This window comes from Erythrolamprus reginae, chromosome 1, assembly GCF_031021105.1.
Source record: "Erythrolamprus reginae isolate rEryReg1 chromosome 1, rEryReg1.hap1, whole genome shotgun sequence".
Lineage (NCBI taxonomy): Eukaryota > Metazoa > Chordata > Lepidosauria > Squamata > Dipsadidae > Erythrolamprus > Erythrolamprus reginae.
In genome coordinates, this window is record NC_091950.1 from 63,453,561 (window position 1) to 63,468,670 (window position 15,110).

Below are 15,110 nucleotides of genomic sequence, written 5' to 3' on the forward strand. Positions count from 1 at the left end.
AAATAACCAAGTCATTTAAGAAAACTGTTCAATTCAATTTTGATATTAAATAAGGCATAGACTGCCTGTGGTGAGAAATTTAATGAATAAATTATACATTAAGTAAAGCAGTGTTTCTCCATCTGGCAAAATTAAAATACATGTATCTTAAATCGCGGAGTTCTGGAAGTTAAAGATAACATGTCTTAAAAGTCAAATTTGAGAATGCTACTGGAATGATGCAATCAAAATTGCAGTAGTGCAACTAAAATAAACAAAGGTATTTTTAAAATATAGAGTTATAAGATAATAACTTTAAATGTACAGTAGAACCTCTAGTCATGAATGCTTCTGACCAAATTGAGTTCCAACCAAAAGATTCGGCTGATTTTTCCTTCCACACCATTTTTTTCTAAGCACCAAGTTTTCAAAATTAGGTTCAGATTAATCAACCAAATCAGGATGCAACCAAAGTTATGGAACGAATTATGGTCATGAGCACAGGTTCTACTGTATTGTTTAACATAATTCTATTAAATTTATTTACTCTAAACTTACTGTAGTTAGTAATCAAGCAAACAACTTCCTGTCAGTTTTCAATACCCTTGCAGTGCTAGTGTACCAATAGGAATTTATTTATTTTTATTTATTTTATTTTGATTTTTGTGCTGTCCTTCTCCTAGGACTCAGGGCGGCTTACAACATGTTAGCAATAGCACTTTTTAACAGAGCCAGCATATTGTCCCCACAATCCGTGTCCTCATTTTACCCACCTCGGAAGGATGGCTGAGTCAACCATGAGCCGGTGATGATATTTGAACTGCTGACCTACAGATCTAGTCAGCTTCATTGGCCTGCTGTATAGCACTCTACCTGCTGCGCCACCCTGGCTCTAATTGCTTATATTTAAGAACATTTAAAATTAATACCTGTGAAATAGAATAATGCAATTAAACATTTTATCACCGTGGAATTGCTTTCAAATAAACAAGGGTATGAACAAATGATAATGCCTTAGTATGCAAAAAGTGAACTAATTGTTGAATTTGCATATTTTAATGTCATATTCAGTTATATAAAACTTGTATATCTATTGACAGTATTTATAATGCAGATTTTTTAACAAACTTGAATGAATGCTTGATGTTATATTAAAATTATTGTCACATGCTTATATTGCTTCTTTTGTTTCTCCTCCAGAGAGCTTTCGAATACTTCAACCAAGCAGCTAATGCTGGCAACTCACATGCAATGGCATTTTTGGGGAAGGTATAAAGCACAATTTTCTTTGAGCTGTGTATTTGGCAATTACCTTTTGATTACTACTATAGTCAGAGGATTTATTACTGTAGAAAATAAGAGATAGATAAATATCACTCTATTTACCATATTTTTCGGAGCATAACATGCATTCCCCACCCCTCCAAAAAAGTGAATGAAAATTATGGTGCATCTTATGCACCAAATGTTGCCAAAGCCCACCTGCCTGTCAGCTTCCGCATATTCAATTTGAGACCCGTTCCAGGCTGCAGGGATTGCTTTAGCACGTCACTATCTCCGTGTGCCACATTTTCGGCCACCGTGCATCACACTTTCGGCCTCCGCAAAACCCGTATTTGACCTCCACGCATCACATTTTTGGCCGCTGCCTGGAACCAGCCAAAAACGAGATGCACAAAAATGGGTTATGTGAAGGCCGAAAATGCGACATGTGGAGACCGAAAACGTGCTGTGTAATGGCAGCAATGGACTGTGGCTATCCCTGCAGCGTGGAACAGCTGACTGGGGATAGGTTGATCCAATCACCAATAAGCTGCTTGTGCTGAATCATGCTACAATGACATGCTGAAGCTGACTAGGGTATTTGCTGTTTGCTGTAAGGATGCTAACCAGATGAATACCAATGGATGCTGGTAGGCAGAGGCAGAATTTTTTTTTCTTGTTTTCCTCCCAAAAAATGAATGTGCTTCTTATACTCCAGAATACTGTAAATGTTCCTCTGAAAAGCAGTATCTGACATTATAACTTCCAACAGAGAATGAAGAAGGCCCAAACCTTTCAAGGCCAGTCTAGGGAATAGCTTTTTTCTAGGAATGATATTTCATACAAAGTCCAAATAAATGAAACTAAAATACAGTGGTACCTCTACTTAACGAACGGCTCTACTAACTAACTTTTTGAGATATGAACCTGGTGTTTAAGATTTTTTTTGCTTCTTCTTCTGAACCATTTTCTATAGATATAGAGGCTGTTTTTTCTGCACTCTGTGAAGCATAAGTTGAAAGAATTTTTTTCTTCCTTCTCTTTCTTACTGGATTTTTCAAGCTACACTTGTTTTTTCCTCTGTGATAAACTAAAAGTTTTTAGACAAGGAAAGCCGATCCTACAGGCAATTCTGGATCTTGCAAATTTTGCTTCTAGAATGAGAGAGGAATATTAGTCCCTTATTGCATGTCTCCATTAGATCAAGCCAAAAGGAACCTTGGCAGAAAGGAAATAGGCCGTTTTTTTCTCTCAAAGGAAGAATCTTTCTTCTGAGATCCTGTCATGATCATGCATTGATCAACTAAAACAATTTTACATTTAAGCTGCTGTTAAATGAAATTATGTTCTTTATTAATCTCAGTATAATTAAGAGAAGTTCTGTATTAAGCGGGTCAGATCTTGTGCCAAAGAATAAATATTTTTTTCTAAAATTAGACTCTTAAAAATTTTCAATGACATTTTGTTTTTATAGATGTATTCAGAAGGAAGTGATATTGTACCTCAAAGCAATGAAACAGCCCTTCAGTACTTTAAGAAAGCTGCTGACATGGTAGGTTGGCTAAATCTTGGTTACAAGAACTCATATGTATACAAGTGTATCTATGGAAGCCAATTATTTTGAAACAAAGTGTTCTACACACAACAAATACATAATGTATTTGTTTTTCAGGAAAATTGTTGTTTCTGGTATATTTAGTAAATAAAATAAGTACATTTTCAAAAATTCCACATTATTAATTACCAAACTAGTTAAGTTTCTTCTATTGTTTTCCCATGATGATTACTCATATTTGTAAGAAAAATGTTATCGTTTCGTGGTGTCTGCATTTGTCCCACGTGGTATAATGTATATGTTTACATTTGATTACTTTTTTCAAGGGCTTTAGGTCCACTTGTCCTCTACTCTAATGAGAGATGTAATATTGCACCTTTGGTATAAAGATAGGCTAAGACTGGACATTATGACAATTTAGTAATGAAGTGAATAAAATAGAGTGTATGTCTTCAGTTCAGGGCAAAATTGACCCGTTGATTCATTATCTTGCATATTTTATGTTTCATATTGAATAAAACTCAAAACATTTTATGAATTCAACCTCAAGGAACTGGGACAATTTTTGAAACAGTTTTAAGTTTCCCCCTGCAAATAATATAATTGGCATGCCTGGAAGAGCATTACCAGTTTAACAAATACACAATAAAATAAAACTTAGGAAACGTGACAGGTTTTTTTTTTAACTTTAAAACTTCTGTTCAGGAATAGAATATTTGATTCCCATGCTATCTCTTTACAAGTTACTGGTTATAAGTTAGATTTTAATCACATTCTTGTATTTCAGGGCAATCCAGTAGGACAGAGTGGTCTGGGAATGGCTTATTTATATGGAAGGGGTGTTTCAGTGGTAAGTCTGCTTATGAAATTGCAGTAATTGTTTTTGCAATATTACAATCATATTGTTTATATAGGCCTTTGTATTTCACTTAAATGGATAAAAAGGAAAGTATAATTTGAAATGGAAATTAGAAAAAATATACATTTAGGTGGTGGAAATGTTTAGGTAAACAATTCCAAGTATAAGAGGTAGAAGAGAAGAAATGCATCCAAGAACATTTTGGATGTTTGAGGGTGGCAGAATGAACAACATGGGATCAAATGAAAGTCTAAGAAAAAGGAAGCTATGGAATGCACAGTCAGATTCATATTTTACTCATTATCACTTAAAAGCATATTTTACTCATTATCACATTAAAACATAATAAAAGAGAAGTTGAATTGCAGTGAAGACTTTTAGTGTACTTTAGTGTAAAATCCTGACTTTTTCTACATCATCTGTGTCCCCTTTTAGAACTATGAACTGGCTCTGAAATATTTCCAGAAGGCAGCAGAGCAAGGATGGGTCGATGGACAGCTTCAGCTGGGCTCCATGTACTATAGTAAGAGATTTTTCTGATATTGAGAATTTACGTTTTGGAACTGGATACGTCATTTTCTTATAAGAAGATGTTGGAAGTAATTGAATAATTAAGACTATGGTTTTCTTAATAAAGAATGAAACATAATTTTCACTTCATAAAAATAGGCCATAAATTAGGTTATTAACTTTTAAAGCAGGTCATTTTTAAAAGGGTCATTGTTGAATCAGTTTCTTTTGCCTGTGTATTTACATTTTAACATCTATCCTTAAATAATGTTAAATAATAAACCAGAGTGTATATCTATTTCATAGCTAGAAAAATAAATAGTGTATGACTAGTTGAGGGTTATTATGTATTATTTTATTTCTGAAAATTGACATCTTCTTTTATTTGGTGACCTAAAGTGTTTCCCCTGGTTTTGATTATATTGATCCAGGAAGTGGATCAAGAAGCTGAGCTCTTTTAAGTCGGCTCTATGTTAGGACACCAAATATAATGTGTCAAGCAAAAAAGATTTCAGGTTTGCATTAAACTCATTATTCTAAATTATAAGAAACCGAATGGTTTGTAAATTCATTTAGTATTATGTATTTTAATTTCACAATCCAGAATTAACTGGTGATTCTTATCACTGTTAACTAAGTGAAATAGCAACATTGATAAAATTTAGAGAGAGCACACAGATCAAAGAACATCAATTCAATTATTCCTACTGATTCTTTTCTATTTGTAGATGGCATTGGAGTCAAAAAAGATTATAAGCAAGCCTATAAATATTTTAACCTGGCTTCTCAAGGGGGGCACATTCTGGCCTTCTACAATTTAGCACAGATGCATGCCACTGGCACTGGAGTCATGCGGTCCTGTCATACTGCTGTTGAGGTAAGAATTGGTTGTTTTCCTAAACAATCAGCAGACAACGTTGCACTTGTTTTAATAAAATTCTGAATGCTGCGTTAAGAGGTGTCATCTTTGGGGACACATAAATGTGTACAGTGGCAATGAACTGTTTCAGATAATTTAGTATTACTATAGAAATACTTTAATTGGAATATATTCAAATGACTTTCTATGAAGAATACAGTTTGCTGTTTAAAGAGTGAAGTCATCTATCTGGATAACAAAAGGCTTAAATTGCAGCCAGCTTATAAACATTTGCTATACCAAGTACTCTTTAAAGTTTCACATAAAGTAAGATGAATTCTAAGAGAAATTCTTCCACCACGAGTCTTCAGAGAGTGGTGGCATACAAATCTAATAATCTAAATTCAAACAACAGAATTAGCTTGTGAAAACAGCAACATTTACTGATGAAATATATTTGCTCTTCTTCCCTATATGCACCAAATTCTGGACTTTTGGTAGTTTCTCAAGAATGAACTTGTGGAACTCATTTGAAAAAGTTCAATACTATAACATTTAATGTAATCTATAAATGTTAAAATAGGATTTGTTGGGAGTTTGTGCTATTGAGTGAGTTCTTAAACAGGTTACCTAAAAGATTGCTCAGTGATTCTTGCATCACTGTTGAATATTGGTGCAGAATCTGTGAGCAAGATAATTGTTTCTCTAACTATTTTATATTTCCAAATTACTTTTTTTTCCCCTCCTGTAGCTGTTTAAGAATGTGTGTGAACGGGGCCGTTGGTCTGAGAGACTCATGACTGCTTACAACAGCTATAAAGATGGCAATACGAATTCTGCAGTTGTTCAGTATCTCCTTTTGGCAGAACAAGGCTATGAGGTTGCGCAAAGCAATGCTGCCTTCATTCTTGACCAAAGTAAGGATTAAATAGTTCCTTGTGTTGCTGGTCTAGTACAATGCAGTGGTAATTTTTAGCACCCAATTCTTACTTTTGCTTAGCTGTTTTTGCTTATGCATGTGATATATCAATATATTCATATGAATGAAGCATAAATCCGCACAGGAGTTGCAATCCCATGAAGATAATAATAATTCAATAGCATCCAGAACTTAGTATTTAAAAACTATAAACAGAGTTTACTGAAATATTTTTCCCCTTTGATTTCTTAAAAACCCTAGACTGAAGTGAAAAATTCTATTTAAATGCCATTACAAAATGAAAGCATTCATCTTATTTCCTTTTTAAATTTTGTGTGTATGTATATACTATATAGTAATAACAATAGCATTTAGACTTATATACCCCTTCACAGCGCTTTACATCCCTCTCTAAGCAAAATGGGTTGCATGATTAATAATTAAATGACAGGAAAATAAATTATTTGGACGTTTGCTGTCTCACTTTTTTTTTCTCACACTACAGAAGAAGCCAGCATAATAGAAGAGAATGAAACCTATCCCAGAGCATTATTACACTGGAACAGAGCAGCCTCACAAGGTCAGTCTATTTCAGAATTTAGTCCAGTTTCCTAGCAGTAGCCTTAAGGACTGAACTGTTGTGGATGATTTTTGATCACACTAAGGAGTTGTAGCACTACTTATTTAACATCTGAAAGCAGATTTTTTTTAGAATAGAATAGAATTCTTTATTGGCCAGGTGTGATTGGATACGCAAAGAATTTGTCATTGGTTTGTTTGTTTGTTTATTTATTTATTTAATTAATTGATTGATTAATTAATTAATTGGGTTTATATGCCACCCATCTCCAAGGACTCTGGGCGGCTTACAACATATTAAAAAAACAATTAAATATCTTAAATCCAATTTTAAAATAAGCTAACTGAAGTTAGTTGGGGGAAAGATCAAAAGCAACATGAGAAAATATTATTTTACTGAAAGAGTAGTAGATCCTTGGAACAAACTTCCAGCAGACGTGGTTGGTAAATCCACAGTAACTGAATTTAAACATGCCTGGGATAAACATATATCCATCCTAAGATAAAATACAGAAAATAGTATAAGGGCAGACTAGATGGACCATGAGGTCTTTTTCTGCCATCAGTCTTCTATGTTTCTATGTTTCTAACTAATAGAAAATCCCAATTTCTTAAAAACCAATCATTCTTATTCAAACCATCAACATACGTTCCATTAATTGGCCAGGGATTAATATCTAATGGCCCCAGACCTGTTTGCACAAGTGGGTCTTCAAGCTCTTGTGGAAGGCAAGGAGGGTGGGGGCAGTAAAAATCTCTGGGGAGAGCTGGTTCCAGAGGGTCAGAGCTCCAACAGAGAAGACTCTTCCCCGGTTCCCCTGTATCAGCAGCTCGTTTGGCAGTTTGAGCTTCCTAAGTTGGTACATTCTTTGTTGTGGTTTTTTATGACATTTTTGTCTTGATAGTAATGTGCCACATGTTTTAATAGAAAACAGAATCTAAATATATTTGATAGATTTGGAGTATTAGAGGCTGCTTCTGCATTCATATGCTATTTGTACTACTTGCCATAATCAACTTGAAGTAAAAACAACATTTGTAAGCAGTGTTATTCACAAGTCCTTTCATACAGTTTATTTTATTGATAGGTTACACTGTTGCTAGACTAAAACTTGGCGATTATCATTTCTACGGTTTTGGCACCGAAGTTGATTATGAAACTGCATTTATTCATTACCGCCTGGCAACAGAGCAACAGCACAGTGCTCAAGCCATGTTCAATTTAGGATACATGCATGAAAAAGGACTGGGAATTAAGCAGGTAAGCAAGTGCATAGCTATTCCCTTAGTTTTGCAATAACACAAATATATGTTTCAAAGGACTGTCAGAATCATCTGCTTTTAAACAAGAGTATACTTCAGGGGTGTCAAACCCGTGGAGTCATATCATCATGTGACGTGTCACGACTGTTTTTCCCTTTGTCAAATCAGGGGTGGGCACGGTCAGCCTTTGATATATCTGGCCTTTGGGCCACGAGTTTGACACCCATGATACACTATAAGCCAGAAATAAACATGTGGCTTTTAACACAGAAGATTCTGTAAGAAATCATTTCAGACATCAGAAGATTCTGTAAGAAATCATTTCAGACATTTGACCAAAATAATCAAATTTATTATATTCCCTGAGTAGAGATTATTTGGATTAATAAAATTGTTTTAGTGTGATGCAAAATGGTAGTGACAGTCAAAAGTACAAGGTATAACTATTTAAAATAATACTTTCCAAAGTTCTTGTTAAGTTTTTATTATTCTGTCATAAGCATTATTAAAGAACAATATTAATTTTTATCCCATTAAGACATGTAACTAATTCTTGTGAGATACATTCATGAAAGGAAGAAAAGAGATTCCCTATACAATATTCATATGATTTGGTTAGCTCTGTTTTTGCAAATTTCGTGTATTGTCTATGTTATAGGACATTCACCTTGCCAAACGTTTCTATGATATGGCAGCTGATGCTAGTCCTGATGCTCAGGTTCCTGTCTTTCTTGCACTTTGCAAGTTAGGAATTATTTACGCCTTTCAGTATGTACGAGAAACCAATGTAAGTAATGGTGAAGAAAATGGTGATAGCTTTTCTTTAATGTTATTAGTTGTGATGGATTTATGTGTATGAGATATATATATATATATAACACACACACACGCATACATAAAAATGGTTTTTAATATAGAACAGTTTCTAGGATTTGGCTGAGGAAATTTACTGCTTATAAAAATAAAGAGAACACTCAAGTTAACATGTCCTAGATCTGAATGAATGAAATATTCTCATTGAATATTTTGTTCTGTACAAAGTTGAATGTGCACAACAGCATGTGAAATTGATTATGTATCAGTTATATTGTGTTGTTTAAGTGTTCCCGTTATTTTTGAGCACTGTATTTTGAATTTTATTTCCATTTTTATGGTAATGGTATAAAATCTATATATTTCTTGGTCAGAGGTAATGCTTTTGAATTCAGCTCAGTTCAGTTTATCCAGAATACCAAGGACCAGTTGTAAGTACTATTTGTTTAGCACTGTTGTGCCTTCAAATAGTTGTTGAACAACTAGTCCTTAACCAAGGACTACTTATACTGCACAAAACTGGCTCTTCTAATTACCATCCTTGAGGAAGTTTTCTAAAAATCCAAACATGCTATTCCAAGTATTGTGAAAACTGTCTAGCCTCATAACATACTCATTCCAACTTGGATTCCAGATTAGGTCCACTGAAAGAACTATAACTTGAGAAGGAAGTTTTTCTCAGACGAGACTTTTCCTACCATCAAAGCACAGAGTATGAAAATCGCATCCAGTCCAGTATCCTGCCAGAAAACATTCAGGAAGTTTGTGAGAATGAAAATAGAAATCTTCTCATGCTATTAGTCCTTAGCAATTATTATTTAGCAAAATAGCATGGGGTATTTTAGCCTGACCACAGAAAGAAACAAGTGGGTTATTTGTTTTAGGCACAAGTGGCATGTTGTGGGTGAAATGGAGAAAAAGCCAAAGATGCTGTCAGTCAGAGAGAGGGAACTAAATTAAAGGGAAGTGTAATTTATTTATTTATTTATTTATTTATTTATTTATTCAATTTTTATGCTGCCCTTCTCTTTAGACTCAGGGCGGCTTACAACATGTTAGCAATAGCACTTTTTAACAGAGCCAGCATATTGCCCCCAACAATCCAGGTCCTCATTTTACCCACCTCGGAAGGATGAAAGGCTGAGTCAACCTTGAGCCAGTGATGAGATTTGAACCGCTGACCTACAGATCTACAGTCAGCTTCAGTGGCCTGCAGTACAGCACTCTACCTGCTGCGCCACCGCGGCTCTATTGTAATATGCCATTGTAGGAGCCAATTTTTATCAACAGAAGCATCAGCATGAAGAATAGGTAGATAAATCAGTGGAAAAGAGGAAAGAGGGTGACAAGCAGAAAAGCAAATGAAATAATCTGTAGTGCTAAGGTGTCAGGAAAGGAACATATATGCAGGCCATCCATCAGCCATGGTGGCAGTTGAAGGAAACGTTGGAGAGAGACTGAGTACCTGGGCCTTTACTGCTCTGGCAGCTGCTCTGTAGAGAAAAGAAGAGGCCATGTGCACAAACCTCGCCACCTGCAGATGTTGTTTCATCCCAAATCCGGAAAAATCAAAGCATTTTGGGCATCAGTTGCACCTAAATGTGACTGATCCGAACTCATTTATTAGATTTGTTCTTCCTTTAAACTAAATATTTTCCTACATTAAGCATACTAAGGCTGAATTATTTCTTCTGCATTGTTTCTATCCATCAAATATAGTACTCTTGCCATTTAGAAAGATGCTGAATTTGTGAGCAATTTCATACACGTTGTGGTTACACTATGAGAATTATCTACCCCTCCTTATATTTCTATTTAGGTCAAGGAGATATTTTCACACATGGACATGGACCAACTCTTGGGTCCTGAGTGGGACCTTTACCTCATGACCATCATTGCTTTACTTTTGGGCACAGTAATAGCTTACAGGCAGAGGCAACATCAAGGAGTTCCAAGACCTGCAGGGCCACGACCAGCGGTACCTCCTCAAGAACCTGCTCCAGAACAGCAGCCACCCCAATAGTAGCAACTGGAGGTTCAATGAAGTGAACTGGAATTTCTAGCTAGGACTCCTTGTTGTGATCTTATGACAACAGATCAAATAGTTACATGCACACAAGATTCAAAAAAGTATTGAATTGAGAAAGCAGTTTAGAATTATGCCTTTTTTCAGGGATATGCATCTTTTTGGAGATGGAGTGGAATGTTATTTCAGTGCCAATGGAATAACAAAATAGATTTTATGGAAAAGAAGTGTGCTACTTCATGCCTACTATATTTAGTTCATTCAGTGCCCTTTTCAACTGTCTTTTGATTGTTCAAAAATATATATATTATGAGGTTTAACATGAGAACATCAGACCTTGGGCTTTTTAAAGTAAAAAGTTGTAGTCTTTTCCAAATATGTTTGTGGTTGTGATAAACCAGATTTTATTTTATGGTTATCCCGATTATTTTGAAACCAACATAAACCTCGGTAGTGGTATCAGCCATGAGCATCTGGATGCTTTAACTTAGAATGACCAGTTATAAACAGATACATATTCACGGGCTACTCTTTCTAGAGGTCAGGTTTGAAATACAAGCTACACTTGTGCAATGAAAATTTAAATAAGATGAAAATCTTTTTTGTCTAGCATTCAGACTTGCTTGAATTATGCACACTCAAGAATCTTTCTAGTATATCTTTCCCAAGTGTACAAGGCAGCTTGTTTAGTCTTCCCTTTTTTTATTATTTCACAAGTATACAAGATTATCCAAGCAGTGGGCTGAAAAAACAACCAGTGTTAATCAACCTCTTTATTTCAGTGGGGTTTTTTTTCAGAACTATTTTTTCATTGGATATCATTGGTTTGCTTTTCAGTCCCTCATAATATATTCTAATGATTCAGACTTATTTGGGGTTGAAGATTGTGCAATTAAGTGTTATTAATGTAACTGCTATCTACATATCTTTAAAATATGCACTCTGATGTTATGCTGCATATGACTCTTGGAGAACTAGTCAGTGAATATGCATATGGTAGACTATCCTAACTGTTGTTTTATAACAACCTTACAAATCTGTCAGCTATGACAGATTTGGGTAGAATGCATGTGATTTTTAAACGTTTGCAAAATGGGAATAAAACGCATGGTTGGATTGAAACATGAAAATTTTCAAAACAGTGAGATGAGTTGTATGAGTTGCAGTAGAAAATCTAATCCCAAAATTTCCCTTGGAATGTCATGAAAATAATTTATTATTTTTGCTGTAATAGTTTATGAAGATTTTAAGTACCATGTTTCCCCCCAAATAAGATCCTGTCTTATATTTTTTTGAACCCAGAAATAAACGCTTGGCCTTTTTACCATACACTCAAAAGCCTGATTGGGCTTATTATCAGGGGATGTCATTTGGGGAGGGAAATAGTACTATATACTAGAGAGAGAAAAACAGATTTTGGCTGAAAGCCCAATTTAAAAAAACAAAACTTTTTTCTACTTTTCCAAACGTAGATGGTTCTAGTGCATAATTATATAATCCTGAGCACCCTAGAAAAATATAATTAAATGCTATTCTCTGGAAATTAAACCTCATTAAGTGCATTTAAGAAGTATGCAACTTTTGTATATAGGAGTAGGCTCCCTCGTGTAAGAATACATGACAGAGACAACAGAATTCCCTGGTAATGAAAGAGGAGAGAGTAATTGAGTTTGTATGAATCTAAAATACAAGGATATTTTTAGCAGGATTGCTTATATCTACAGGAAGCTGTTTTAACAGCAAGGCATGTGTCTTAGCAGCAGTATTACTGAAGCAGGTAGTTCTGTAGACAGTTAAACACATTGGATAAGATGAAACGTTTCGTGCAAAGAATAGAAGATGTCAAAAAAAGAGAAAGAAACAATAATTAAAATCTATTCAGTTATTTGGACTGCAGTTTTTAAAAATAATTTTTGGAAAACTTGAGCTATTTCAGAAGAAAAAAACCTTGCCTCAAGAAATCGTACCTCTTCTCCGATAAAAGAGACAAATGGAAAAATGTTCCAAGTCTTTAGTTTGAATAATGATCTGCCCTTGTGTGTATTGTGTATAAACTCTTATCTAATGAACTCCAGAAACTTATAAAATCCAAATTACTATATTAAAACTATTTTTTCTGAAATATAAGTAGTAATTTTTCAAAATGATTAAAACATTTCTAATGACTTTTCCCTTCGACATTACTTTTAATTATTATGGTAAGCAATTATTTCTTGTCCTTAATTACAGGAATGTAACAATGGATTCTATATGCTTAAATTTCACTTAATGTAATATCTTGCATCTAGCATTTGAAAGAAAATACAAAATTGCAACATTTTACACCCTTTTGACTTTTTGCTTTCAAAAGTCAGGATAAGCAATATTCATGCTTCCTGTTTTTAGTGTTGCCTCATCTATATAAAAATGTTGATTTAGGTTGTATATGCTTTTGAAAAGCATCAAGCTAACTCAGGGATTTAAGAATTTGTAGATTTTCTAGGTGATATGCCTAGACAATTCTATCTTTGATTATTCTGATCTATCCTAAATTGAACTTTTACCATTTATGTTTAATTAAAATGAACCCTACCAGAATAGAAGTACTTTAGTTCTGTTGATGGTAAGGAAGACACTTTAGTTTTTAAATTTTAATATACAGTAGAGTTTAGTAAGCAACCCACTAACTTTCTGAAGGAGGGTGAATTAAATTTAATCTAAATAGGCTAGTTGACAGGAATCAAATTTCTGAATACAAATTGTTATAATTGAAAGGCATTCTTCTAAATTTATTGAAATTTAAAGGCTGTTGCTATAAGAACAAAATGGCTATAGTAGGCCAAGTAAGATTAGAATATAAAGTTGGTTTATTGTAGGTATTAAAGTTCTGTTTAAACTTAGTAATTTTTCTTACCCAATCTTTTTTTTAAAAAGTCTTTATTTTACCAAATGTGGAAAATATTATCAGAAGAATTTTGGGGGGGAATATAATTATATATTGTTTGGATATTATAGTTCAGATTGTTAGGTGCATTAACATGCTAAGCATATGTATGGAATAAGATATTCTGTGTAGACCAAACTGTTTTGAAGATTTAGTATTTGAAATTATGGCAAAACATTTTACCACATTGGTGAGATTGTTAGGATGTGCATTTCTCCTCTGTAATATAAATGCATCTTAATCTAGAATCTGTAATGTGGCTGAACATGAGGATGAATATTGATCTTTGAGAATATATTCCAGTGTATTAATTCTGTTCCTTAATAGTGATAAGAAACCTGAGAGCCAAGTTTTTCTGCCATTTTAAGAAATCAAATGTACAACACTCCGACTAAAAGTGTAGCCATCACTGTTAGATCCAATCGCTGAATATAAGGTTTCAAGCAGGTGCAAGCACTTGCACATGCAACACTATTATAGTAAAACCATGTATCTCCACATCACAGATCCCTGGTGTAAATGATTCAGTTGATATGAGTGAAAAGCTCAGTGCATTTGTTTGAACACAAGGCTTTAGTACAAATTAATATTGATAGAAACAAGCTGCAAGTCCTGGCTGTCTGAAGCTGGACTTGGGCCAAAATGCTCTGCTTGCTATTTGTAATGATCCCCATGTATCAGGCCCTTTCAGTCTATTAATATTTTTAAAAGAGGACAATAAACGGACTTTTTTCTCCAAAGAATTGATATGATTTGAATGAATGCATTTGCAGAGGGGAAATAAATCTGAGTGTCTGACTTGGGTTGACATATATTGGCAAAAGGATAAGTCACTAAGTGTGTATAAGGGGTTTTGTAAATTTTCTTTTTGTATTTAAGATGATGCAGTATAAAGGCTGGAAAAGTGTAATATAATTGTAAACAAAATCTGTTAATAGAGAAATGTACAGATTCATTTTGTATTATATCTTGTTAAATAAAGATGCCACTTTGGTGATTGGCCTGTAATGAATGCTGTAAGAGAACTTGTGTTGCCTTTTATTAAAGATATTTTTGATAAAACAGTGATTCATATTGTTAAACTTTACATTCCCATCTTTCACATTCAATAATGATTTGTAATCCATTGTTGATTTTCTCATTGAGTTCTAAAATATACATGCCATCATGTATGCCTGCCAATAATGGTTCACAAAATAATTGCAATGAATTTATGTATTTATGTACTTCATACCCAATGAATGCGTTAAAATAATAAGTGACCATTGTTCTGATATGCGTATTATTTGTAGTGATATTTTGTATTGCCTGCAATATACATAATATACATTAATAAGCCTAGACAAAAGAAAGCAGTTTATGTCCATAAGAACAGTTTCCAGCATAAGAATGGGCAAAGAACAATCCACTGCCTTCTGGCAGCATATGTCTGTGGGCATTCACAGCCCTTGGGGGTGTACGCTCTGTTTAGCAGTCACCATGGGAACGAAATTCTTTATACAATACTAATCTTCTCATTCCCTCTAAAGAACATAAGGATTTCTCTATAGTACAGTCTTCCT

At 34.1% G+C, this 15,110-nt stretch overlaps 1 protein-coding gene across 2 annotated transcripts in view; it reads left to right on the forward strand.

Annotated features, from left to right (window-relative positions):
- Positions 1-14,568, forward strand: part of SEL1L (SEL1L adaptor subunit of SYVN1 ubiquitin ligase) — a 35,567-nt gene extending 20,999 nt beyond the window's left edge. The window contains exons 12-21 of one of the 2 annotated variants that reach the window (XM_070753919.1): positions 1,180-1,248; positions 2,717-2,794; positions 3,585-3,647; positions 4,092-4,179; positions 4,895-5,043; positions 5,777-5,942; positions 6,450-6,524; positions 7,612-7,784; positions 8,445-8,573; positions 10,419-14,568. In XM_070753919.1, the coding sequence (XP_070610020.1) occupies positions 1,180-1,248; positions 2,717-2,794; positions 3,585-3,647; positions 4,092-4,179; positions 4,895-5,043; positions 5,777-5,942; positions 6,450-6,524; positions 7,612-7,784; positions 8,445-8,573; positions 10,419-10,622 (1,194 nt within the window). In that variant the 3' untranslated portion in view covers positions 10,623-14,568. The remainder of the gene's footprint in view (positions 1-1,179; positions 1,249-2,716; positions 2,795-3,584; positions 3,648-4,091; positions 4,180-4,894; positions 5,044-5,776; positions 5,943-6,449; positions 6,525-7,611; positions 7,785-8,444; positions 8,574-10,418) is intronic. The other variant, XM_070753924.1, reaches the window with a different exon arrangement.
- Positions 14,569-15,110: the final 542 nt, after the last annotated feature.